Source organism: Phalacrocorax carbo, chromosome 9 (genome assembly GCF_963921805.1).
Source record: "Phalacrocorax carbo chromosome 9, bPhaCar2.1, whole genome shotgun sequence".
Taxonomy (NCBI): Eukaryota; Metazoa; Chordata; class Aves; order Suliformes; family Phalacrocoracidae; genus Phalacrocorax; species Phalacrocorax carbo.
In genome coordinates, this window is record NC_087521.1 from 21477471 (window position 1) to 21505186 (window position 27716).

Here is a 27716-nt window from a genome sequence, read left to right on the forward strand (position 1 = left end):
GGCAACTCTTTATGTTTCAGAGCTCTAGTATCCACTTTTATCTTCTAATTGCACTGGGATAAATCAGGAATATTTCAACCAATACAATTAGACCAGCATGGGTATTAGATTCTGGCATGAGCCTGTGCAATCCACATGTGGCTATTACAGAGTTGCACTGAGGCAGTAACTGTACAGTACTTGAATCTATTGCAAGACTTTTACCCATTCAATGTGGCACCCTCATCTGCAGTAGAAAACAGAAAAATGGCAACTTTGTTCCTGGTCACAGTGAAAAGTTAGTTGATCACAGGATAGAGATAATGCTCTACAGGTTTCTGTTGGCATCTTTGTCAATACATCACAAATTAGGAGTGAACAAGTGAAAAATGACCCATAGGACAGTATTCTGTGCCAGATTTGAAACACTTGTTTTATGCTAAAAACTAAAGCCTCCTGAAGGCTTCTAGTGTTTCCAGTTATGAGAAACAGTGGCGCATTTTATCCTTTTATGACAGCAAAATTTCTCCCTAGCAGAATGTGACGTTGGGGTAACTTGAGACTTAAGAGACAGAGAAATCCTGCCCTGTAATAAGTTATGCAAACGTGTAGTGCTCATAAAAGTCCCAGACTGACAGCACTGAAGAGCAGATCCTCCTGCTTATCTGACCAACACAGGCAATGGCAAAGCAAACTTTCCTGCACAGCACTGCCCATGAGCCTTGGCTCAGCCATCTCAGAAAGAAAGTCTATTATATCAACTTTACTCATCAGCCCTTGATCTGTCAAATGAACCTGTTAACAGGTAGCAGCAATACTTTCACTATTCTACTTAAAAAATGAAGCCAACCCTTTTCTGTCTTGATGCACTCAAAAACTTTGAGCAGCGCCAACTCTTAGTCCCCTATCCAAAATCCCCACTGATGCCACTGAATCAGCAGAATGAATAGAGCAGAGCTCTGGTGTCTCCAGTGGGCTTGGGTCAAGCTGTAAAGCTGTTCAACAGCTTGTCTTATATATATTACCTTGGAAATCATTGCACAATCAATACTCTTCGGAAGAACAACTGATTTTCATTGTACTAGCATCCAGTTTTCATCAAGCAGAGCTAAATCTAGTTTAATAAATAGTGGCACCTTTGAAAGAACACAAGAAAACCAACAAGAACTCAGGAGAGGTCATAGACTCTCCATCTGCAGAGATATTCAAAACCCAGCTGGACACAGTCCTGGGCAACCTGCTCTAGCTGACTCTGTTAGAGCAGGAATTTGGACTAGATGTTCTCAAGCTGTCCCTTTCAACCTCAATTGTTCTGTGATTCTATGATGGTTAAAAAATAGGATTTCCTGCAGAAAGTGTGGTTTCTCAGGGTATTTAAATTGTCACTAGTAGATCATCTACAACCTTATTCCAAGGCTGGGAGTAAACTCACCACTGGGAGATGATTAGGCATAGAGGCTAAGCAACACATGGGGACATAGAGGCGGCAGGAGACCTGGACAGTGGTGCTCAGCAGTAGATGCCAAACCTGTTTTTAATAAGCATCAACATTCAGCCAGTGGAAAAGGTGATCAGGCTACATTATGACTGTCTTTTCCTTGCTCTTCCAAAATTTTTAAGTTTGTCTTCCTTTCAATTGCCCTCAGTGACATTCTCAGGTTTCCCTGATGAAGACCATATTCCTTTTTGAATGACATTTCTTAGGGGTTGACCTCTTTTGCAGAGCTGAACTGGTTTGACGTCAGGGAATTGCACCAAAGACACACAGATCTGCCCCATAGACCTTCTTCCCTTTGAATGTCCCCCACTCAAACAGTACTTTTTAACCGAGGTTCTCCACCAAATATCTCATTTTATCTTCTGAGTAATGAGTAATTACCGTCTTTCCAGCCATCTGCTGAGAATTAAGGCACCATTTCAGTACAAACCCTTCTAAAATGCCAGGGAGAATAGAAGAGATTAACAATCTCAATGCACTTTGACCTGTCTCCCATTGGCCATGCCATGAATATCCACTTCAAAGAGATTAAGTAAGTTTGGAATACTGTTCTGTCTTCTCTCCCCACATGGAAAAGCATTGTTTTCTTGCAATTAGGAATGATTTTGGACTAGATTGTACTCAGCCTCAGCGCTTCTCATAGGAGATGGCCACGTGGAGGACTACACAGTCCTTGCTCTTTGCGGACTGAGTGGTGCAAAATGTCTGCCATTGGCCATGCCATGAATATCCACTTCAAAGAGGATGCCATGTCCTGCTGAACAGGAGATACACCCCTGCACCATGGGACACACTGTTCCACACATAGCAGCTCACCACAGCCCCAAATCCCACTTTCTAGCCTTGTTAAATAAGCTTCTGTGTTCTCCCCTTGCAAGCACCTGCCTCACTTTGTCAAACAAAACTGTCTGAACCCTACTCCCACTACTAAAATTAGACCCTGCAGTATACAGGATCCATAAATCAAACGCTAATGCTGAATACCCTAGAAAATACCTGAGCAATGAATTTTAAGACAGTTTAAATATGACCTGTCATTTTATTTCAGTACAATGTTTTCTTCCATTTAATTATTATTTGAAGGTGAACTCAGCACCTATTTAAGGAAGTGCATACCTAGGCATTTATGGCACCTTTCTCTCAGGGTATGGGACACATACAAAACAATGGTTTGACAAAGTTAGAATAGTGAGTAAAAGGTATATTGTGTAAAACTTTGCTGTCATCAGCCTGCTTTCTCTGCTGACTTAGCAAGAGGGCTCTTTGGCAGCAAACCCTGGGGTACATCTGAGAGCAGGGGTATCCATTCTACCTAAAATCCAGCAAAGCCAAGGAGTCACATCCTTAGGCAAAATGGGGTGCTCATGGGTCATCTCAGACCTTATGGATGTTCTGGAGATACTAAGTACTGATTTTGGCTTTTTTTTTATATGTTGGCACACCATTCAAAACACCTCCTGCCAGGTGGCATAGCTGGCACGGAGACATGGATGCTCAGCTTTGCTTTCCCCTTTGAGGTTTGAGAGACGGCTCCAGTGTCTTAATGTTACACAGAGAGCCAGGGATTTATTTTTCCCTTTTATGTAAATATCTTACTCCCCTCACAGACACTGACACACCAGTCAGTGCTGCAGAAACAGGATTACATACTGCAGGTCCCTCATTCCCCCATCTCAGTTGCTTACTTACCAAACAACTCTCATTAATCCTCTTTACTGTGTTTACTTCCCACTTCCCTCCAGTCTTACCATCTTGCTATTTTTCAGATGCTTGGAGATGTTAAAAAAAAGCTTAAGAGACAGCCACTTCCAGAGCTGATTAAACTGAATCGAGCTCTGCTGATTGAATCCACGCTGATTTACACCAGATGAGGATTTGTTAGGGCTGCTGGCATTCATGGTGCACTTGCCCAAGTCCAGTCCATAAACCATGCAATACTGAAATGATCCAGCTTCCTCCAGCCTGTGCTAGTTTATGAATTGTCCTTGGACCTCTTGCTTTTACTTCTTGGTGAGAGTCTTCCAGGGAAAGAGAAAGAAAGGCATGTTTTTACAGACAGAGACATAGTAGAGAAATACTTGGAGGTATTCCCGATTTTGAACCAGGTATTCATCTGCTCTTGCTATGTGTTACAGAAATCGCTGTTGTCAGAACACTTCCCTTATCCATGAAATGAGCAGCAAAGTCCCACTTCTTACAGTGGGCCTGAGCCCTGGCCAATGAGTGATTAAGCCCGTCCTATAAATGTACAAATGCTACAGACTGATTACTGCTGGCACTAAGTGCCAAACCCTAAATTTTTTCTGATGTGCCATGGAAAAGTTTCTTAAGAGAAAATCCACATTTTTTTAAAAGAGGAAATATCCCTCTGTCATCAAGACCAGAGAAAATAGCTGTTCTCCTACTGCCAAACTGAGGGTGCTATCACCATGCTGCAGCACAACACAATATCACATGCCATCTCCTCTGGAGCTTGATCTATGCAGTAGCACACATCTGTACCTGGCGTGGTGGTCATGCAGTGCCCAACACTGCAGACATCAGCAGCACATATAGGAAATTTAGAGGCTGCTTTAAGAGCCTTCAGAGAACCACCCCATTTGTATCTTTCCAAGAGTTTAACCTGCCTAGCAGTGCTCTGAGTATTAAAGCTGATTGACACATTTCACTATTAGTTCCATCCTGGACCTAAGACATCAAATCCACCCACTGGAATGGATTTCAGCATTTCTTATGACCATTTCATACTGGAAGAACCTGAATATTTCCAGGGGAGATACAGGGATGGAGGTAGCAGCATGCTGGCTTGGTTCTGGTAATTATTTTATACAAAGAAGCATCAATTCACTAGTTTGTATTTTATCAGAAAAAAGCCTTAGTGCCTAAAATGGATGATACTCTAAAGTTTTAGCTTTTATGAGGGAAAACAAACCATCCAAGGAGAAACAGTTTTTATACAGATTGAAAAAAAATACAGTTTAGTTATGATACTTCGAGGACGGTCACTCCCTCTCTTCCTGCTACAGAAAAGCAGACATGAGAGAGTTTGATTGGGTCTGGCCCTTTGAAACCAGTAAATGAGATTTTAACTTAAGCACAATAGGATTTTTCTTTTTCTTTCTACTGCAAATTTGATTCTTATGAAAGTGAGGGATTAATACAACACAGCCAAGCTCTGTGCAAATAAATCTATTCCTGCACTTTCCTACTAAAACATTTAACTCTTGCTACACCCTACAACTAGATGATTGCTGTTATTTCACTCTTCAGCATCCCTTCAATGCTTACACTGCTAATTAAGCTGAGCTGTATGCTTTAGGCTAAATAGGGTATAGATAGCATCAGGTCAGGCTATAAACCTCACTTCATTTGGAAGACTAACAAGCAGAGAAATCGAGTTATTCCAGTTAGGCTTTTGCAACACTCTTCTGTAACACTTATGGATTTTGTCACTGGGAGATATATACCATATATACCATATATGTCTGCTGTAGTAGATACATAGGATCTACTATAGACAGTATACATAGGATATAGAGAGATACATACATAGGATACATCTGTCCATGGGTAAAACTGGTACTATCGTCCGTTCTGAACTCATAGTCAGTATATACTTGGTATTTTTATTTTGGTTTACCTCTTTTTTAGCTGATGAGCTGGTGAGAATTTTTAAATGTTTTTCCTCTTGCACCAAAAAAAGATATAAGCCATCTGCTGCTGCCAAGCCAGTTTTCACGCTTACTGGCACTTTCAGGTTTTGTCACACCCCAGGCTCTCATCAGAATGAGGGTTTCCAAATGTGAAGACATGGATCTCATTCCCCTGCTCCCCCAGGAAGTGGTAAAAAAAACTCCTGTCGGAAAATGCTGGAGGGTGACAGTCTCATGCAAGGTTTTAGAGAGTGTATGTTTGGATAATAATTCTTGCCACTTTCACATTTACACTGCTCATCAGAAAGTAGGTGATGAATCTCAGTGACATCCCTGAGATATCGGCAATTGCTTTGATATCCATTTCAGAGAGAAGAAACTGAGCAGGAGAGGGCTTTGAGGGTCAGTTTGTGATGGGCACTGTAAATAGTGCCATCCTCAGCACACTTTGCCATGCTCCTGGTCGCCCTGCCCAGTCATCAGCCACATGACATCAGGGAACTGGGTCTGGGACACCTCTGACACCTGCAGCCATGCCTGACATGATGCAAGAAGGAAAGGATGCTGTTCAGTGGTGAGACACAAGGCTATCCTCACCCAGAGATAAGAAAGAGCTGGGTCAGGCAAAGGTGGGGTCTTCAGGCTGGGTTCTGATTTCTATATCAAGGTAATCAGCATGTGCCTTTCCTTGGATGAAGAGGGTTGTGCCATATCAAGGTTACAACCCAAACTAGATGCAGCTGGAGGATGAGTGGGTGACATTCACATCTAAAGGGGATGGGTATGTTATAAGCAAGCAAACAATGCACTGCCTTGGAGGTGGGAGAGAGATTTGTTGGAGATGCAATGACAGAGATCCCAATTCCAGGAGATGTGCAGGAATGAAGGCCCAGGAGGAGGACTGCAGAGGAAAGCTGGTGGGATGGAGGTGTGAGAAAGGATGCAGCAGAGCATGGTTATGGTGCTAGAGGCTGGGAACACACTGGAGGGACTCTCGGCTTCAGCATCACCCAGATTAATCCCCTCACTCTAGCCACCTTTACCTCCCAGCAAAAAATAGCAACGGATTTCTCACACTGGCTGAAGCCAATTCAGCTAAACAATATGGGATAATACTCTGTGTTGAAGGCAGAGATGCTTCTCTTGTGAACCGTCTTATTTCCCAGTGTTTATCAATAGGTATCTTTTACAGTGGATCAAGGAACCTGAACTACTGAGGAAATCTGCCAGGCAATTTAGGACGTTCTTTTAATGCAGCTGTTTTAGGAAGGACTCATTGATGAAAAGAAATGCTCTAATTACTCCGTAAAAATATAATTAACCAGATTTTCTTTTATAGCTGTCCATCCCACATCTGAGCAGTTTTCAGCTAAGCATTTGTCAGCAGTATGATTGTCAACAATAAGATCTAAGAAGAATTTTCACTTTTCTCTGAGCCTAATGCCTGTTTGAGCAGCTGACTTATACGTTGCTATTCACACTGTTGACGAATAATGGGTGTTTTATCAAGTATCTGTATTATTCTTCACAGACATGAAGCATAGGACTTTGTTATGTGAATTCCCACAGCCTTTTCAAGGCATCTCTAAATTTGTCTGTTTAAATTTCTTTTCTGTACCTCCCATCTACCAGCATCAGAGCAGATCTGAAGAGCAATTCCTTGCTAGGCACAAGTTGCCCTGGAGAGTTACTGCTCCCATGGGTATATTTTTCAGCCTTGGCAGAAATCATTCACAATTTGGCACTAGGCAGGCAAATACAATAGCTGTTTTTGAAACAAATACAACTTTCCATGTGGAATTGGACCAATCCCCTATGAACAGCCAGTGGTAGATTAGGACCTACAGGTAAGAAATTTTGCACTCTATTACCAATCCAGTTTGACTCTATTTTCAGTACTCCATAGACAATTGTTAAGAAGTTCAGTAGACAGAGTGAAAACCTTCCAACTCCTCAAAACTAATAAGCATTAATTTTAGCAAAACTAAAATAGCAAAGATACTTACGTAAATTTAATAAGAAATTAGATACAGGCTTTTGTCTTCTTGTCTTTTGTTCGAATTAACCCTTTTTGATGGTCTTGGATATACTATCCTTCAAATCCTGCATAAATTTTCAGACAACCACGAAGCACGTGCAATGCTCCACTATTGTGATAATCCTGCTGAGGCTCATCAAAAATCCTGCAGTTGCTTTGCATGCCAATAACATTTTTCATGAAAGGTATTATTTCCTCTCCCCCCAAAAAACAATCCCAAAGCTGAATAAACATCATTTAATCCAACCTGTGATTCAGTTTCACTGCAGTATCTCACAAGAGTTATGGATTTTGACTTCTTCCACTCAAAATATGAAATATTATTTAGGTGAAGAAATTACTCCCACTCCCATTTTTCTGTGTAACTGAAGTCAATAATTTCTAACTACCGGAGGGCTATGCAAGCACGTCTATTGCAAAGACAGTGGTAGGGGAGCTGAAATGGTTACTATATGCTGTGTTATACATAGGCTGCACATAGGCTTTTAACTTAAAAGAGACAGGTTTTGAAATGGATTCTGTAGATGATAATTTGAAGCAAGAATAAATTAAAAGTAGAGTATCCAAATGAAAAACTACACAAATTACCCCTAAGTTTGGTTTACAAGAGCTTGCATCAACATGAAATGCTACAATTAGTAATGGGCCTGGGCCAAAAATCTCAAATACCATGTGTAAATTTTGAATACTACCAGAACTGGACAGGACAGTGTTTCCTGCCTCCACACTTGGCCAAGCCAAAGCTATTGACATTCTCCAGCAACTTGCAGCAATTTGACTTTGGGGAGTCCATATTAATCTGAACATTGTGGCCCTTTCCCATTCCTAGTTTTTCTCCTCCTCATGCGAATGACTGTGCATTAAACTTCATCCTTTACACAGGCAGGATATGGTACATACAGTGACTTTCCAATGAAAACACATGGTTACTACAGGATGCATTTAGCCTTTAGAATGCCTTTAAACAAAACAAGGTGTCACCCAAGTCTTGGGTGCCTTTGTGGGCTTGCATTGCCCTAAGCACAGTAAAAGCATCTGGAGTCTTACCTTTTTATGGCTTTGTAGCAAATGATGACAACTACGAAGAGGAACACTAGTGTGGCGCAGCATACTGCAATGATAATAAACAGGCCTGGCCACCAAGTCTCTTCAGTGGGGCAAAAGGTAGACTTGGGAGCTGTAAAAAGAGTGTGGAAAAATACATGAGTACTCCCAAATAAGCAGTGTATAATCAGATATGCTTCAGTCACCCATGCAATAGCATGATGCCAGGGCCGCAGATACATACAAAGAGGATATTTCACATTTAGGACCCATTTTTTCCCAAGCAATCAACTAGTTCAGTACTAGATATTTCTTATCATGGTCCCCAGATGACCAAGTTCTTTGTGTCAGTGCTGTTCACATGCTCAGCATGAAGGAGAAAGGTTCAACTCTGCTACCTGTGGGAAACATCTCCTCCCTCTGCATTTGCCATCTCCTGCTGCATCAGATTTAGTTTTAGAGAGAGATGTTTGGCTGATAAGAGAAGGCTTTCAAACCCCATTAGGTGAGGTTTACTGGGGAGCTGCAGCAGTTCCTACCAATCAGTACTGCAGCTGCCAGCATTGCAAACTTGGTGCAAGGAAGAGGGATTTGTTTTAAAAGAACAGGAATTTTATTACATTTATTAACTGCTTTTAGAGGACTGTAGTTGACAAGATTCCTTCCCGTTACATTGTCTTTGCATTGTAGGTCCAACAGTTAAGAAATGTCAGCATTAAGAAATGTTAACCTGTGAAAATACAAGCAATTACATTTTTCTTATTCAGTTTAGGGCTAGAATTGCCTATTAAGTACTACTCAAAACAAGCAATATTGTGCATTAAGAGTAATACTGGTGGCATGTAGTTCAAATCTTTTCCTTCAGGGACATATTCCTTTTCCCATGCTTTGAGGGGACACATTTCCTGAAGGATGGTGAGCAACAGACAATGGCATGAGCACTACCAGTGTATTACAGAGGGAGAAGAGACCCTTAACTTAGTGTATGCAACCACATAAACTCCATGAGGATTTGGGTCACCCTAAATGAAGTTTGATAATGAATTAGTCAGTGGGACTGTCTAAATCTATATTTTCAGTTAAGTAGGGGAGAGAATTAAATATAGCAGAAGGTTTTTTTTTTATTTGTTTTGTTTTGAGTCTAATTATTTAATCTGATATATCCTAAATTCTGAACTTCCTGTTATAAAGGTCACAAATAGGTGCAGAAATTAAAATATGTCATCACACCTGCATCATTTATTGTGAGCTGACGTCTCCTGTGCCTCCTGTGTTTGATTAGGAAAAGATGTAAACATACTCGTAGGTTTAACACTCCTTAGGTAAAATCCTGAAGTACACAATTACTGAGATATTTTTGTCCCAACTGCATGATCTATAGAAGAATTGGCAACATTCAACCAGAGAAATCCACAGTAGCACCTTAGAAAAAGACTAGATGAAGAACTATAAGAAGCAATCAAAATAACAAAGCCAGCAGCTTGATAATTTATAGGCAGTTCAGCATTCGGTGCCGTGTAAGAGGCCATATCTTTCTCACATGCATCAGCATTCAACATATGCTATCACTTGGATCATACTTATCTAGCAAATATTGCCTCAATTTCTTGTACATATATTGACTGCGAGGATGTGGGTTTTGTGTTGGTTTGTTTTTTTCTTTGTTTGTTTGGTTTGTTTTGGTGTTTGTTTTTTTTTTTTCCTATGGGAGAGAAAAATAAAGCTGAAAACTTAAGTGATTTGAAAAACTAATAGCTCCTGACTCCTCTTTTGGCAATGTATCTACTCACAGACTACCTCAGCAACTGAATGTCTACTTTATTATGTCAGCTGCAGAGGTCAGTTTTCAATAGGTGATGGAACTATTTCTTGTGTTGTGATAAAGCTAATTTTTAAAATATTTTTAATATTCTCTGAAAGTTTTCAATATTGTTATTTTCTAAGATTCCGGAACAGAGGGCATTTCAAAGATGACAAAATGTTTGCATGAAGGAGCAGGCAGTCTCAGGGCCAACCTCACCCTCCTGGGGTTGCCCTGACAGACACAAAAGGTTGCAGTGAAATTAGAAGAAACATATGTATCAGCAGATGCCATGTAAAATTAGACGAGATCATAAAAAATAGTGCAAGTCTGGCCATCCTTATCTTGTCCTTGTTCTTCCTCCAAGATGGGTTCAATCAAACTATTCGTAAAGCAAACCAAGATGGTGAGACAGGGTTGCTCCTTGGCACAACACGAGATGACTGACAAATGGCAGAGACGGGTAGAAAAAAAGGCTTGTCACATGCCTGTGCACCACATACTCCTTGATGGTTTATCACAGTATTTTTACATGGAGAATAAACAGATACATGTAGGACTGAATAGTTAATATGATTCCTGACAACCTATATGTAGTTATTAATGACAGGAAAATAAGAATTGCTGATGTGGAGGTGACCCCTAATCTACCTGGCTCAGTTCCCTTCCCCACTGGTCCAGACCAGGCACTCAGAAAGAAGCCGCTTTAAAATACTGCTTTAAAAACTATTTTCTATTTCTACACTTTATTATTGCAGTGCTAGGTAATCTTGTTTTCCTTAGAAATGTCCTCTTTTTTTCCAAGAAGCTCCTGGTTGCATGCTATTTTCTGCTTTCCAAGTATGCATTCACATAGCCTTCATTACCATGGCATTTCTACGACCTTAATGCATTTCTCCTCACAATTATCCTCTGAGGAAAAGCAGAACTGCTTTTCATCCCTTTGTGCTGATGGAAAGCCCAAGCCTGGCCCACATGGATGTCTCCAAGTGCCTGCCACGCTGTGTGCCTATGAACAGCAGCTGGGAAAGTCAGCCGAGAGGGGAACTTCCTGAAGAGCCAGCGAGGTGCATGGGAAGTGCCATGTCCTCAGAGGAGTGCCTCTCAGAGAGTCCTGCACCAAGCTCTTGATGCTAGGGAGGAACTGATGTCTCCGTCCCCCTAGGATGGGTCCCATGGCTCTGCTCCCTGGGGCAGCCCAGGGCTGGGGACGCTCTCCATCCTCCTGTGCCTGGGTCCCAGCCACCAGTTCATCACCCACAGTGTAGAAAAAACAGGTTACACAAAAGAGGGGCTAAGCCCACATGTGACATGCCTTTAATGATCAGAAATTATCCTGGGGTAAGGACACCCATAGCCCTTGCTTGCAACTGTGCCACTTTGCATGGAGTAGCACTGGATTTCTTTGGCACTCTGTGGAAGAGGGAAGACATGGGCCTCAAACCCTGCTCTGATATTGAAATTATTATAGTAAACACTGAGCAGAAGATGTCCCACACTACCTATAACAATGACAGCGTCCAGTTGTTTCACTGTCTTGCAAAAGCTTTGATGAAACGCATGAAAACAATTCTCATGGTTGCCTCCTTTTTTGTACCACCTCTTTCAAATCCATTATAAACCCCCAAAAGGCATATGCTTTCACAACTGAATCCAAATCCTTTTTTTCAGAATCCCTTCCCTTGTTGCATAAAGAAACAAGCCACATACTGCTGTCATTCACAGCAGTCCATTTGGGGAGCGGAGGGTGTCTCAGCACAGGGAGTCCCTTTGTCATTACCACGGTACTACTGAGGGCTGGCTAGCCGGGCCATGGTGTTTGCTCCCTCAGCACCCATCACCAGTCTCAGGTGAGCAGCTTCAGCTGCTCAGAGCATCATTGCCTCCTGTTTGACTCATTCCTGGCTGCTCTTCACTGGTCTCAAAATCAGCTGAATGGAGAAGGTGATTTTCACAGTGTAACACAACTCCATGAAAATGTGCTTTTTCTCCTAAGCCCTGAAGTGTTGTTCTGCACATTGAATATACCGTTGGGTGGGAAGTGGTAGGGAAGTGATGATATTTTAAAGAAGATAAGCAAAGTAAGCTAAGCAATCACAGCCTGCTGTCTTGACAGAAATCCTGCCAAAATAATGAAAATCTCATTCAATTAATAAAACATTAAAATAAATAATTGATGCTAAACAGCATAGGTTTAGGAAAACACATCTTGTCAGACTAACTAGATATTTTCTGAGGAGATTACTGGTTTGGTAAATAGATGATTTAGTGTTGGTGTGATAACTTTAGACTTTGATATGACACTCAATCCCACATGATGTTGGGGTTATGAAACCATAAAGCTACAGAGTAAGTGTGGCACACATAAGTTGAGTTAAAAGCCAGAGAACCAGTATGTCTCAAAATCTAAGTATAAATGGAAAGTCACTGCTGAGAGAATGTGTTTTTTAACAGTGACTCCTCCCTTCCCCCCAAAATACAATGAATAAACAGACCAACTCCAGACACACAGTGGGTGGCTGGATCCAACTTACTGAAAACAAATTCATGGAAAAGTACTTTTAGAGCAAAGGCGTCCTGCAAACTATTTAAGCACCACAAAAATGTCTCACACTTGCTTTCTTTGACTAAATTTGTTTTGAAGGCTCAGCATAAAGGCACAGCTCCAGTTCTAATGTTAGTAGGTATCTGTACACACATGGGTCTTGTCAGAAATGTGCATACCAGGAAAGATTAGCTCAGCTACCGAGGGTTTCCCTCAATGTCCAGGGACAAAAATAGAGGTTGTGTCACTGGAAAGGAAGTTTCCTTAAAATCACAAAGAAGTCTCTGATTTCTTTTTAGCAAATCTCAGAGTGGGTCACTCTCAAAATTGCCCTGAGCTACTAAAAAGAAAAAACAGTAACAAAGCTGTTTTAATCTTCTGGATGAAGCATTAAATGGTTCTGTGTATGTTATAAAAGTGACACATACTTGTACTGCCTGTTACAGAATATAGAAACAGGACTTGGAATGATTGGATATGCCCGCAGGTTATCTTTAGTGGTCATGGCTGTACTTTACAAAGATAAGGTTTTGGAAGTCTAGTACTCCTGTTATTTATTTTGAGTAGGGTTACCACTCCATTGCAGTATGGGTTGTAGGCTGATTGCTTTTCTCATGGGCATGCTGGGACATTGGAAAGTAACACCACCAAGTCTGTCAGGAGAGGGTAAGTGCTCCATCATGGGGCTTACGCTGAGTTGGTGCCTCTGCGTAGCCCTCAGCAGTGATGCTGAGGTAGGGAGCCTGCATCAGGGCACCTCTTTCCACTGGCTCTCACCCTTCAGTCATCCAAACAAAGTGAAGCAAAGCAAAACAAAACAAAATAAAACACAACACAGGGCTGAGTCAGAAAATAGCTAAGGGAGGCAGTGACCCGTGCTCCCATGTGCATTCCCAGGGGAGATGTCTCTGGCCAAGGCCTGAGTGTGTCAATCTGCCCACAGGCTCAGTCCCAAGCAGCTGCTGAGTGTGCGCTGATGAGATGTGCGCGCTGATGTGATGTGGAAGGGTGACAGTGATCCCCCCTCACCTCTCTACAACAACAGTAAGTTCATGCCTAAAAAAGGAAGAGCACTTTCAAGATAAATCAAAAGTGATTATTTTTTTCCTCCTGCTTTTATTCCTGTTCTTGCAGAAAGGTCAAGAGTGCTGGTGTAATCATCTTTATGAGACATCTGCCCATTTTTAATATTGTATACTCACAACAGGCTAAACCCTGCCATCTCTGTGCCTGCAGCATTCTTTCTGCTATTGTAGGGCTGCCTGAATCAGCCCTGCACTTTTAATTAGCATGCAAGGAAGCGAGATTGGATTTTATTTTGAAGGCAGGCTCATATTCTAAGGGCCTCAAGTGTTTTATCAGTCTTGGTTGGAACTTAAAAGGAATTGGAGATGCAGGCAGTGTGTTTCTAGCAGCCACTATGTATGTCACATATTTTAGAGACCTGCTGATCTGCTGGCTAAGGCAGGGTTTGGGGTTCTAGTCTCATCTTCACTCTTATTTGCCTTATTATTTTGATATATTAATGTAATTTGCACATTGGCATCTCCATTTGTAAGACAGAGAGAAGCCACTGGTTCCTACAGCCATTATCACACTGGGATGCAGGAACAATCCCAGAACATGTGGAGAGGTTTAGATGTGATTTCAGATGTCAAGGTGTGTGAAAAGACCCTCCATGCCCAGTTAAACACAGACAGGGGTTTTGAATCTGTTGCAGCTTGGGTCTTTTCACATCAAGGTGTCTCATCCAAACCCCTGTGGAATAGAGAAGTTCAGTGAGTCCCCTGATTAATGAGAAAGAACTTTGGTTACATACACACAGACACCAAGGCTCAGACACCTGCTCTATAAGCATTGTGTTGTGTAAAAGATGAAATGTGAGGAGAGTCTCCATCACAAAACCACATCTTTTCTGAGAAAGCTGATTTCAGTGCTGAGCCTAAGGTCTCTTGTCTACCTTCACATAAGGCCCTTCAATCCCCATAGCAGTGTAAATCCACCCCAAAGTGAGCGCTGATTAACTTAACTGTACATCAGAATGAAGCCTTCGGCAGCTAATAAAAAGGGCCAAGAGTTTAAGTGATGTAAACTAGAAGATGTCCCTATTCATTGCAGGGGGGTTAGAATAGATGACCTTTAAAGATCCCTTCCAACCCCAGTTACTCTATGATTCTCTGAACCTGGCAGAAGTCCACCCAGCTGAGAGACTGGTGCCAGCTGAGGACCTTGTCCCAGCACCTGCATGATGATGCTCATAAGTGCTGCTCTGAATTTTGCTGAAGGTCATGAGCTCAGTCCCCAGAGCCCTGGAGGCTGTGGGCTCTCTGGGCACAGGTTTTCTTACCTAACCCGGGGTGATGTGGAAAGATCTGTGAGTCAGTGTCAGCTCAAGTGTCCCCTCTTCATTTGCTCTATTTCATCATGCAGGAACTGCTACAGATATGTTTAAATAATCCAGGTGATAGGAAAACGCTGTGTGTACCCAGGGCTGGTAACAGTAGAGAGGCAGCCAGCATGGGAAAAACAATCCTTCAAAAGAGCCTTCTAATGAAGTTTGTGGTACTGCTAGACTTTGACACATATATAGATCTTCAGTTGTTATTCTAAAAGGCATTTCAGGAATAGGCAAGGTATGTGTCCCCTTCAAACCATACGCATTGACACTCCTGGATTTGAGGGGGAAACTTCCTGGGAGGCTGGGGAAGAAGAAGCTGAAGCGGAGATGGTGGGCCTTAGTGCCTCCTCCTGAGGCAGAAGCCATGCATGCATGCCATGCAGTGGCTCCTCTGCTCGCCCCAGCCTCACCCCTGCCCCAATGCACAGGCCCTGGGGCTTGTGCGTGGCCAGGGGGAAACCTGAGCTCATGTTCACGTTGCAACCACAGCTGCACGCAGAAGGCAGCGCTCAGGCTGGTGATCATGTACAAAGACGGGCTCACAGAGGAATGATTGCCACTGACAGATGAAGAGGCTTGTCTGACTGTGTCAGGTTTCTGCATGCTGTGAAAGGAATTCCCTGGTGTTTGTATATATATACACATACAATATAAATGCATATGTATTATGTATATGCATTATTATATATATACATACATGCATACACATACATGTATGTGTAGGAACACACATATGTAAATAGAAAGGATATATATATGTATATTTAATGCACGTTTATAAAGAGGTATACATATGCATCTATATACATGAAACTGCTGCTAATAGTTTTGTTAAATGTGTTTGCATTCTGAGTGGCTCATCAGGATTAATTAATAAGTGTTGGTGAAGTATGTGAGAAACTCTACCAACTCCTTTTTTTTCTTCTCCCTCTTCTCTGCACTTGAGATTTATATTGGCTGAACACGTAAAGGCAAGCATTCCCATCTGGAGCACCTCTGATTGTGTCTGAAAATATTAATTTTGAAGATATAGGAGCTCTAAGATATGAATGGATGCACTTCGCTGTCTCCCTGGCAGGACCAAAAATCACCTCATCAACCTCCCTTCACAGTTGTTGCCTGCAGACAACACACCCAGCCACGCTTCATCTGCTGGAGGGGAAATGCAGGAGCACATCATATCAGATGCCAAAGGCAATGCTGGTACCAACAGGAGCCCCAGGGGCTGGGTCAGCACAGGTCCCTGACTGGCCAGACATGGCCTCAGAGGCAGCCTGCAAGAGGCCATAATCATCCTCTGTGGTGCCTCCAGACTGCACAGCACATGCAGAGCAAAGACTGTGAGCAGACTCAGGGAGGGGAAGGTAGAGGCATTCCCAGATTTCAGCTGTGGCGGGTCCAAGACATGAGGAGTCCAAGCAGGTCCAGCCTCAACCACATGAGCCGGTGGCAGCATCAGGCACCATTGCCAGTGGCACATACACACAATTGAACCGTGAAGGAAGATAAACTGGATTTGGGTACAACTGCAATAGAGCAACTTCTTTGCCCCATGGTAAGCCATGGTCATAACCAAACCCATCTAGCTGCTGGCTGGATGGCTTTGGGCAGAGAGTGCCATCCTCCTGGCATCCCAATGGCAGCTACAGTCTTGGCCCCCTGGGATATATGAAATGACATAGAGGAGATCCTGGGAGAAGACCACCTTAGAGGAGCAAGATAGTGTCACATACACTGCCATATGCTTGCACATATTTTCTCAGTGAAGTTGTGGATGCCTCATCCTTGGAAGCATTCAAGGGTAGGTTGGATGGGGCTTTGAGCAACCTCATTTAGTGACAGATGTCCTTGCCCATGGCAGGGGTTGGACTAGGTGAGCTTTAAATGTCCCTTCTGACCCAAACCATTCTGTGAGTCTATGATGTTTAAATGTCTGGCATGGGGGTGCTTTGGCATTGCAGCTGCTGGGGACGAGGGTTGGTATGTGGCTCCAGCCCTACTGCTGCTTTGCCCTTGCGTCCCCCTAAGAAGCAGAAACAAAGCAAGCTCCAAAGGAGAGCTCCAAATACTAAAGCAGTGTCAAGTGGGTTAAATCCAGCAAGTACAATAAGATATGAGGTTCCCACAGCACCGTGGCTTCCCAAGGCTGTTCTGCTCAAAGTGGTCGACACACTGTTACCTGTTTAGAGAGTTGGGGGGTGGAAAAGGGTGCAGGATGAGCAGCACAGAAAGCCAGGTCTATTAACAGCCATCATTAACACGAGGGACTGGGCCAATGCAGCAGGAAGGTATAAAGCAGGAGTGAATAACAGCTTCAATAACAGATGAAGTCCACTTGGGGCAAATTCATCTCCAGTAAATCCGAACACGGTGGAAAGGATTTGGATTATCACAGTCCCCAAAGAACAGTGACCCAGAAAGCTGCTCTGCTGGACCTGTTTCCTGAGATCCTGCCGCAGAGAAGAGGCACAGGAGGAAGACACTACACAGAGAGGAAAGACCAAAGAACTGTTTTAGACCAGCAATATCCTATCCCACTACCCTCCCCTCTGGAGCATGGCTGTAACTGTACAGGTTGTGCAACAGAATGGTTTAAAGAAAATAAGAATCACCTCATTTTGGAGCAAATCCTGATCCAGAAGAAGAAGCTATCTTGGCTTTGCTTTTTTTACTTCCTTATAGATCTGTGCCTTTCCTGTTCCTTGTAAACTCAGAGCCATTTCCAGAGTGCAGTTAGCTAGTCGGGTAAACAACTACTACCAGGCAATAGTAGCTCAGCAGAAAGCCTGTCCTGATTTACTGCCTCCCCAGAGTAGCTAGGTTAAATAATACTGGTGGAAATCAGCTATTCCTGTAGCAGATGATACTTCTGCTTATCACATTGTGTTGCAGACAAGTTTATATCACGCAGCTGCTCCATGCATATGTTCCTACTACACTTTTAAGGGGGATACTGCAATCACTACGCAGTGGGAACTTCTGCTATAATAAAAACATGTGTGGGATGATGCTGGAGAAATTCCCTCCCCTGCAGCTTTTACACTGTAGACGCTGTTATTCTACACTCTTGGTTTCCCCATCTCCTTAGTTTTCTCCCCCTTTCTAAAAATACTTCCCTCTGAAATAAGAAACATGCTCAGTTTCATGCTTAGTTTTGGAGACTGGAGTTTGCAGGAGGTAGAGGAGACAGGCAGTTCTGCAGGAGTTTTCTGAAGGTCACAGGGCATAGAGGAGTTCACAGCTCATTGCAAAATATAGGACTGGAACTGCTGATGAAAAAACCTGAGTGTGGATACAGCCAGAGGAAAAAAGAGGATCCGGGTGGGAGAGTTTTAAGCGTGGTGCTTAAGACCTAAGCTTTAGAGGTTATTGAATCTGCACATATTTAGGTTTGGGTTTTGCAGTGGATTTCACTAAAGCCCCACGTTGCTGCGTTGTCTTGGTAGATCTCATGCAGCTGCTTTTCCCTGGCAGATTTGAGAGTCCTTTAGAAAATGAACATATCATTAGAACCAAAATAAAAATAATACCAGATGAAAGTATTGGCCACCCAGGCATAAGTGAAGCACATTGTGAAGAACGGGCTTGTGCAAAGTCACCGCAGCTCAGTGAAAAAGCCAGGAAACAAAATGTCTTTTGACTCCTGGCCAGTCCTACCCTTTGGATCGTGTTGCCTCCTTCCTGGGAGTCAGATGCAAACACTGGATTTAGCCGTAACTACCTGACACGGGTGGCGGCAGCAGCAAACTGCCTTGTTGACTTCCCGGGCAGGCGCCAGATCTCTGCCCCAAGCCAGCATGCTGACACCATGCCCAAGAGCATTGTGCAGCCAAGACCTATGGACAGAAACAAGGTAGGATCCCATAGGGTGCCCAGGAAGGGCTGATGCTGATGTTCTAGGATAACTTGTATTGGTTTGGCACGGCTGCAGAGGAAGACTGGTATTTCAGATCAGTCCTACATGGTTATGGAAGGATGGTGGTGGTGAAGCAGACAGCAGAGCAGTCAAAGGACTAGCAAAAAAAGTAGGGAGGGAAAGTGTGTGCTCCAAACAACCAGCAGGCTGAGGGCCAGATCTGCCAGTCTTAATCCTATTACATTGTCGGTGAAGCTGATGGGACCCACCAGAACTGAGGTATGGCCCTGCAAATAGGAGCAAAACATGGTTTCAGCTGCCAAGGTCTTTTGGAGGAGAGCAGGGTTAGCGAGCACAGAGGGAGAGTCTGTTCTCTAAAGCATGATCTGGAGAAGCAGTAGCATTTAAAGACCTTGTGGGAAAAAGGCTTTTAAGGAGATTACATCATAGCTAGCTTCTGTGTTAACACTCAGCTCTGGCATTTATCTTTACAATGGATGCTCAAGTCACGTCAGCCACTGCCCTCCGATCTTACTTTGTCACATGTTTTTCTATCCAGCCGTATCCCGATGAGATGCCACCGTTTCTCCCTCGCCATCTGACTCTCCCTTAGCAAAAAGGACAGAATTGTTTTTACCCTGATTAAATCACACGCTACCAGTTTCTGTCCCAAGCACATGAGAATTGAAGCCTGTGCCTTGCAAGACAGCCTTCTTCTTGCAGCATCAGAGTCATTCTGGAGACCCTCGTGGGCACTGTCACATTTCCCTGCTCTCCAGAACCTGGATCAGTACCAGGCTGTGCAGCACCGAGACAGTCCAAGTGACACCCCCAGATAGTCCTAAGCGCTACCTCCCTGTGAGAGCTGTCGCTCAGGTGAACCCTGCTGTACTTGCTCCCCTGCCTTCTGAAACACAGGGGTCATCAGTCAGATCAGTGGGTATCTGGTGCCTCTAAGAAAAAGGTGACAACTGCCTGAAAATTTGCTGTTAAATTAGTATCCTTGAATTTATTTTAGAAGGTGGCCTGATTTCCAGAGGTTCTAAGCACTCAAAGAGCCAGGATGCTTTAACTTAGATGCCTGAATGTAGATATACAAGCTTAAGTTTAATCTTCGGAGTCTTATGATACAGGCTTTAACCTCTCTTTAGGGAGAGTGCCACGGTGGGTAGAGGACAGAAATTTCTCTCAGGATGTGGGTTCCCGCCTCAGCTTTCCCCCTTGCTTGTTGGACAATTTATGGGAAGATCTTCACCCCCAGCCTCTGATTCTGCTTCTCCAGGATGGGGACAGTAGTCCCAGCTTTCCAAACTGTTCAAGGTGTAGGGATAAAATGCGCAACATAAGGCACTGTTGTTATCCCTTTCCCAATTCTCTAATAGCATAAATAGGTAAAGTTATAAGTACATTATCTATATTTCTACAAGAACTAGCTGTATTTCCCTGACCTTCCTGTCAACTACCTATTCAAGCAAACACAGCAGCAAGGCCATGGTCTACAGCAGAACAGCAGCAGCACGGCACTGACCTGGGGACAGTAATTCTCAGTTCTTTTGAACAGAGGCACCACTGAGAGACACAGAGATGCGCCAGCACAGTACCATCCACTTCGTTGCACAAATACACAGTCTGGCTCTCCAGCGGCGAGCAACATGCACAGAAAGCACGGGCTATTCTTCAGCAGGGAAAATCAGTGCTGAGAATCATCTGCTTGCCCCAGCAAACTGTGGGACCCCACCATGTTATGGCAGTAAAAAGAGCATCCTGGAGAAGAGGCCTGCAAACATGGAACATTCATGCTAAGCCTGCCTTTGCCATTTTGGTGCTCTAATACCTGAACACTTAAGAGCATATTTCCATCAATATTCAACAAGCACACACATATGCGCAAGTACGTACATACAGATATCTATACATGCCCTCCCCCATTCTGCTTTGGCTGACACAGATTTCCTAGAGAGAATCTAAAAATGATCTATGATACACAGGGATGAGTGAACTCCCAACACTTTTTAAGAATGAACTTAAGACCTGTAACAGGTGTCAAACCATCAGCCTTGCAGACCAAGTCCCCTGCTAGCGTGCCCCAGGCACACCTGCCCTGCAGCTATTTGCAAGGAACTGGTCAGCTGCCCTGCCATGTGAGCCTCTGGCTTCCTTGCTGTGCCTTTTAACAAGGTTGAAAAAAAATCGGAAGCTTCTGTTTTGATGTTTGCTGTGGCAGGCCCCCTGCCCGCTGAGATGAGACCCACAGAGCTCAGTACATGCATGAGCAACTTCAACATGGGCAAGAGGAGGTTTGCTGCTATGAATCAAATGTAGAGACTTTTTCAAGCTTCTTGGGAAAAAGGCTATGTTTCTTTGCAGTCTTACGGCACTGGGCCCTGGGGTATTTTACAGTGGTAAGGACCAGTGGAAGAAGTAAAGGGTCACAGGGGACAGGAGATGCATTTTCCCACAGAGCTTTCCTCCTCCATCACATAACCAACATCACCTCCCTGATCCACCACAGTAAGAAAGGCATGAAGAGAAATTAGTTTTCTGGACAGTTGCCTCCCCGAGTCAAGCTGGCTTCTGCTTGAAGTCAAGCTCCCCCAAGTCAAGCCTCTGCTTCAGAGGCTGTTTTGGGGCAGAAGATGGGCTCATCACCAGCTACCAGCTCTTTCAGGGAGACAGGCTCCTGCATGGGGCGGTGCAGCTGCAGAAGGCATCTCATGAAGAACTGACTTCCAAGGAGAAAGACGTCTAGAAAATTGGTCTCATTTTCCTTCATGACCTGCTAGCCACCACCTGCATCAGGTCAGCAGCAAGGAAGTACTTAGTAAACAGCACATAAAAAGCATCTGTCCTCTCCAAAATAAGCTGGAGTGGGCCATGACTTAGGACGCTTGCTGTGAGTTAAGTGGTTTGGAGAGCTCATTCAGCAACCATCTGCATTTTTAGGTGATAAAAGCCCTTAAAAATCTAGCCCATGATTTTACTGAGCCTCAGGCACCCTTGGATGAAATCCATGCCTTAAGAGGCACTGTGAAGGCAGGTACAGCTGAGTCTGTTCAGGTATGATGGTAGTGCCACCCATATGGACACTTTAACTACATATAGTGATATCTCTTTCAGGCTATTAATTCCCATATCTGCTGATACATGTTCCTTTGCCATGGCTTTGTTGAAGCTATATCATCGACAGAGGAGAAATAAGACATGATGTAATGATGTTTTGCACTGTGGATTCTTGTCCAGCCCCTCAGGCTGCCTTCTTTCTTTCATTACCATGTGGTGATGACATGGCCATAGGCTCTGCCTCTTGCTCTCGGCATGGTGAATGACTTATCGTCCTTGCTGTGTGGTGGTGCGGCCTCCTGATGAGTGGTAGGACAGGACATAACTGATCAGTTCTGTAGCAATTACTGTTCACTTTTGATCCTAAAAATAATAATAATCTTCAGTGCTTGACATCTACTAGTCTCAAATGCAAAGTTCACAGAGGTGAAAAAATACCTCTGTTTCAGAGTTTTCATATCTGAGTGGCTGATGGGGTAGTTGACTCTCTTGGGATCTCCCAGCAGGTTGGCGGCAGAGGGAGAAGCAGCACCCCAGACTCTCTTTTTGCTGTTCCCCACAGGGTGGACAAGCCGCCTCTTTTGCGGGAGTCACAATACGTCACCATGAAGTCTTCTGAAAGCTTATCCATCTTTCAGCTCATGCAGTGAACAGGCCTTCAAAGGAGGGATAATGTAGATGAAATTCAAACAGCTAAAATATTATTTCAGAAGTCTAAGCTCTGCATTGATGACCAGTCTTTTGCCAGAGATGATTAATAAGATACCTCAGGGTTGGCAGATTTAATTCCACAGAAGGATGACAGATTTTCTTGGTATAATGTTCTTTATATAGATCAAATTAAAGTCCAGGTCGCACAACTTTTTCGGGCTGCACAGTATTCACATGAGTGGTCCCATCAAAGTCACAGGCTATGAAATGTAAGTAAAATTCAGTGCTACTGGTATGATTAAGATATTATCTGTTAGATCCTTTAGTGGCTTTTTAAAGAGCTCAGAAACTTCCAGATAAAAGTAAAGATGGGACAAGCCTCACAGCTTAGAGCTGAAACTTTCTCAAAATTAGTTCCCCTTCAGGGATGGCAGATACAAAACCAGCTTCAGCCAACTGCAGACTGAATTTCCTAACACAGGTTGTGGAAGACTTGGAAATACTTGGAATATTTTTCTACTGTGTTAGTAGCACCAGTTCCTAAGGTACCGGTTTGTGTCCGTCTCTGAAAAATTAACCGTTTGCCTGGTGGGCATTCAGATACTTTATGGAGGAGTGACTATAATAGACATATACCTTAGCTTGGTAAGTACAGATGGCTTTAAAGAGTTCACTGTACAAAGAAAGCCATATTGCAAGCTGTATGTCTGAGTTTTAGGGAACAGCCTGCTGACTACGTAGCTGATACTTCTGTTAGTGTATGGCATCTATATAAACATAATCCTCCTGTTCGATGTTACATAGTTTATTGCTTGTATCACTTCAATGGCTCAGTTACTGCTGGGGGTAAGGGCTAGAGCTATCACTTAAAAACATCCCAATTAATAATTCCCACCCTAGTGCCCTCAAGTTCCTTTTCCAAATTGTATTTGGGTTCAACTTAACGGAATAAAATTGATGACCCACCCAGAGTAAAATGGAACTGAAATTTGAAATGCCTTCCAAACCAGGAGTAAATTTAATCCTAATAAAAATAAAATTACATTTATCAACTGATAAATTTTGAAGCAGTGTCCACAAAATATAGAATACTTAAAATGGCAATTACATCACATTAACAGTCGAAGCTGTTTCACTGTGCCAAATGCCCAACACAAAGTCCTCAATCACTACTCAGAGTACACTTGTAACTCTCTGAAAGCTAAAAGACAAGGCACAGACTACCTTACAGCCACTAAAGCAAATTAGTTACCGGTAACTATCTGCACTTTTCTCAGGCTTTACACAGAAGTCTGGACCTGCACAGGTAGGGGAGCTTTTGTAGAGATGCTGCTCACCATCATTCCCTACTGAAGCCTACAGCAGTAGGCAGCCAGTGCTGCAGAATGATACCCTGTAAAGCTGAGGTAGAACACCTGCAGCTTGCCAAATCAAGCCATGGGTTAAACCAAACCCTCCCTTTGCTCCACTGATAGTCAAGTCCTTTGATAGTGGCTATGAAATAAGATTATGCACTGCTTCTAAAAGGAAAATGTCCAGGGATGATTCAATAGAATCTGCTCCATTGGTAAAAGTCCAGTTTAATAGCAGCATTTGTCAAGGAACAGATTTTTCTGTAAAACATTTCTAACCAGTGAACTGATGAAATATCAGCTCCATTTAAAAGACATTTCAAAATTATAAAACAAGTAATTTTAATAACAGTTAGGAATTCATTATTTGCTTTTATATAGATGTGGTTATAATGTGGTATGATTTACTAGTGGAAGTGTTAAATTAACTTGCATAATTATTAATGACACTTTTTGGCAGTGGCATCAGTTATTAAGCTATGTTTGTACTATATTAATGGACACTATGTACTCACTTTGGGATAGCATCCCAAACTTCCAGACTGCTGCTTCCTTGATCTGCTACACTGACTTAAAAATTACCGTAAGTTGCAATTACACAGGCAGAGCAACACCTTTATATCATGTTTATAACAAAGACAATGCACAAAACCATTACAATAACATATGTTTCTGTGGGTCTACTTTACCAAGGTCAGCTGCTTAGCCCTCCCAGCTAGAACACCTTGTGCCAAGTAAGAGTTTACTTCTGACTTGTCGGGATGAGGCACAACTCTCTGCCATGGGCAGGGGAACCTACTATTACTTGTAAATCAGCAGCCTCTGACTCATCAGTAACTTCACTGAAGATTTATCTTCTTAATCAGTGAAATGGTAGGCATATACAAATGGGCTGCCATCCACACAGGGAATAAATGTCTTCAGCTTAGCCAACTCCTTTGGCTTAAAAAAAAAAAAAAAAAAAAAATCACTGTTGGAGTATGCACCTTAGAGTAGAAAGGACTGTTCTACTGCAGAATCAGTTTAATATCTGATGCTTCTTTTTTCAAAATTAGACAATGCTTTTAAACTATAGATAACAGAACTCCCACTGATTCCTGCACTGCAAAATCTGGCCTGAGGCTCTTACTTTTAAATACTTCAAAATGTATGAACGAGTGCATTTTCAAGAGAGTGGATTTTTCCATAATATGGATTTATTACTGCATGAAAAATTCAAAACAAATCTGCAAGGTCCCAGAGCAGGGGGAAGATTCATCACTTGCCTAAATAAAAATTAGACTTGACAAAACATTTCAGAATTTCTTGTGGTGAAAAACTCTGAATCAGGAAAGCAATGGAAGCTGTGATTGAAAGTCTGATCTAACCAGTGTTTTACAAAGGTAGACGCAGATTTTACAACAGACCAATATGATGAGACGTTAGGTGCATGAACGATAACAGAATCCTATCATGAAAGCATTAGCATGAACCTTTCCAGTCTTACCTGCTTTCTAGTCATTAATCCAGCTCTTCAGACTTAATATAACAGCCCAGATGTCCAAACTATTTCAAAATTCATATTTGGTTGCTGCTTAAGAAATCTCCTCACCCCACATTATTTTCTCATTTTGACTGGGAGGTGAGGACTTGTAACTTTTATTCCTGTGCCAGAAATAACTGTGCTAAATGCAAAAAATATCAGGATTTTAAGTCTTTATGTCTTTAGTGCTAAAATCAGAGGTGCCTGCAGTTTGAGGCGGGAAATCTAATCATTGCATTTCTGATTTAGGTGGGTGAATTCTCCCTCAATACCATCCTAGATACTTAATGATTTGGTTCACTGTGCTAACAGAGAAGGTAGTGTCTGTGGTGTGAAAACAACATGATGGCAACCTGGACTAGGCTTTGCATGTGCCATCATCGATGACTCCAGGCTGCAGGGCTGGATTTCAATTTAGATTTTAAAGCTCCAAAATCCTACTGCCAGTTCTTAGAGACACAATCCTCCTGTAAAATGAAAGTGTATGTAAGAGAAGACGAGAACTGAATTTTGGTTTTGCTTTGTAAATTATAAACAATGCTCTCACACAAGACTAATTCATGGTATGACAACTGTGTTACCAAAACTGAAAGGGCTTCCCTGTTTCAGCATTCTGCTTGTATTTTAAAGAATGACTGTCTAGACCAGACTTGTGGTAAAACAATATTCTCTCACAGTAGCTGTCATTACCATAAATGTCTTGGTGTAGGAGATGATGTGGCCCCTGCCATTTTGATGTTATTGTAGTTCTTTTCCATTACTGGTCAGTTTTGATAGTTGCTATGTCATATGAAGTATGGAGGAAAACATCTTCCCCGTATTATAAAACAAAAACACCCCCATCTGTTTGCAAACAATTCCTTTGGACATTGCAACCTGGGAGAAGTTAATCCAAGACTCCACAAGAGTGCCCAAATATCTCAAAACTATTCAGAACCAGTCCTTCTGGCAGATAAAGGTAGGTATCTTCTGGTAGGTAAAGGCTCATCCTGAGAGCTGAGCCCTTATGGTCAGAACTGCATTTGTGGTGGCTGTTTGGAAAGGTGTAAAGCACTCATAAGACAAAAAGCCTACCCAAAGGGAAACCCCCTGAGATGTTCAGTCCATATTGCAGCAGCTACATTAGACTGCCCATAGCGAATTTTTGGCACCTTGTGTTTTAAAACGTGTGGTGGCTTCCAGGAGGATTTCAATACAGTTTGCAATCACAACCTCCTCTCAACCCCTGGGCAACAATCATAGACCTATGCCAAGGACAAAAGTCCTTTTGGCATTGTGTAGGCAAGCACATCAACATCTGTACCCATGTATGGTGTGCATCAAGACCATGCTCAGCTCTCCTGCTCAAATGGCCATGTAGAGACAGTGCAGGAGGCTCAAACTCGTTCTCTGGATCCACACTGAATCACTGTGTCCCTTCTACCACCAGCATTTAGGTCGTAGAAAAGCCTAAGGGAAAAACATTTTATTCTTTTATGTCCCAGAGCTGTACGGTTTTTATTTCTACAAACTCCTGCTGTGAAAGTTGATGTTGTTAACAGTCAGCAAACCAAATTTGCAAATTTTAGCTGCTTTAAAACCTACTCAAAGTTTAAGAAGTTCCAGACTGCTCCTGTACTTCAGATTCCTGCCTATCTACACACATTGTAACCATTTGTCCAGAAAGATCCAACTATACTTAGATTTCCTTCTTGCACTGAAGGGACCCTTCACACTTTCTGAAATTAAGTTATACATCTGTGCTCACGTAGTTGCTAAAAAGTTGCACCCTTCCTGCAGTTGGTCACTTTTATTTTGGCATTTTCACCAGCCCAAATAGTTAATTAGATGCACTATGTCCAAAGATAATGGGAAAGACTTCACCTTGAAAAACAAAATCATACAGTTACAGCTTGGAGATTAGAGTCCCCTGCAGTGGTGTCATTCACTTTGGCTTTGCACTGACTTGATTGTGCTTTATCTCAACTGATAGCTCAGGGCAAACTTTCACTGAGTTCAGGAACTGGAAAGACCTCACCGTGTACCTACATGCAAGTGTCCAACGAGCCAGAGGTTGGTTCACGTATCCAGACTCAGCTGTACTAGTACAGCTTGTAATGATCTCAGATTAAAACTTTTATTTAAGTTTCTTCCTCTAAAGTTTCGCTGAAGCAATGTCTTACTGGACAATTCCATCATCCAGAGAGGGGATGACGTACCATGGACTCCTCACCTAACGTGGGAGATGGGTAGAGCAAAGACAGCTGACCAGCAAGGGAGGAGTTCGTGCTGAACATCCTTTCTCTTCCTTGTACTATTTTGGAGAAGTCAATCCTGAAA

The 27716-nt window shown here is 42.8% G+C and overlaps 1 protein-coding gene across 2 annotated transcripts in view; it reads right to left on the minus strand.

The window, feature by feature from the left end:
- PRIMA1 (proline rich membrane anchor 1) overlaps positions 1-27716 on the minus strand; it is a 55054-nt gene that overhangs the window by 16441 nt on the left and 10897 nt on the right. For both annotated transcript variants that reach the window (XM_064460659.1, XM_064460661.1), the window contains exon 3: positions 8216-8345. In XM_064460659.1, the coding sequence (XP_064316729.1) occupies positions 8216-8345 (130 nt within the window). The remainder of the gene's footprint in view (positions 1-8215; positions 8346-27716) is intronic.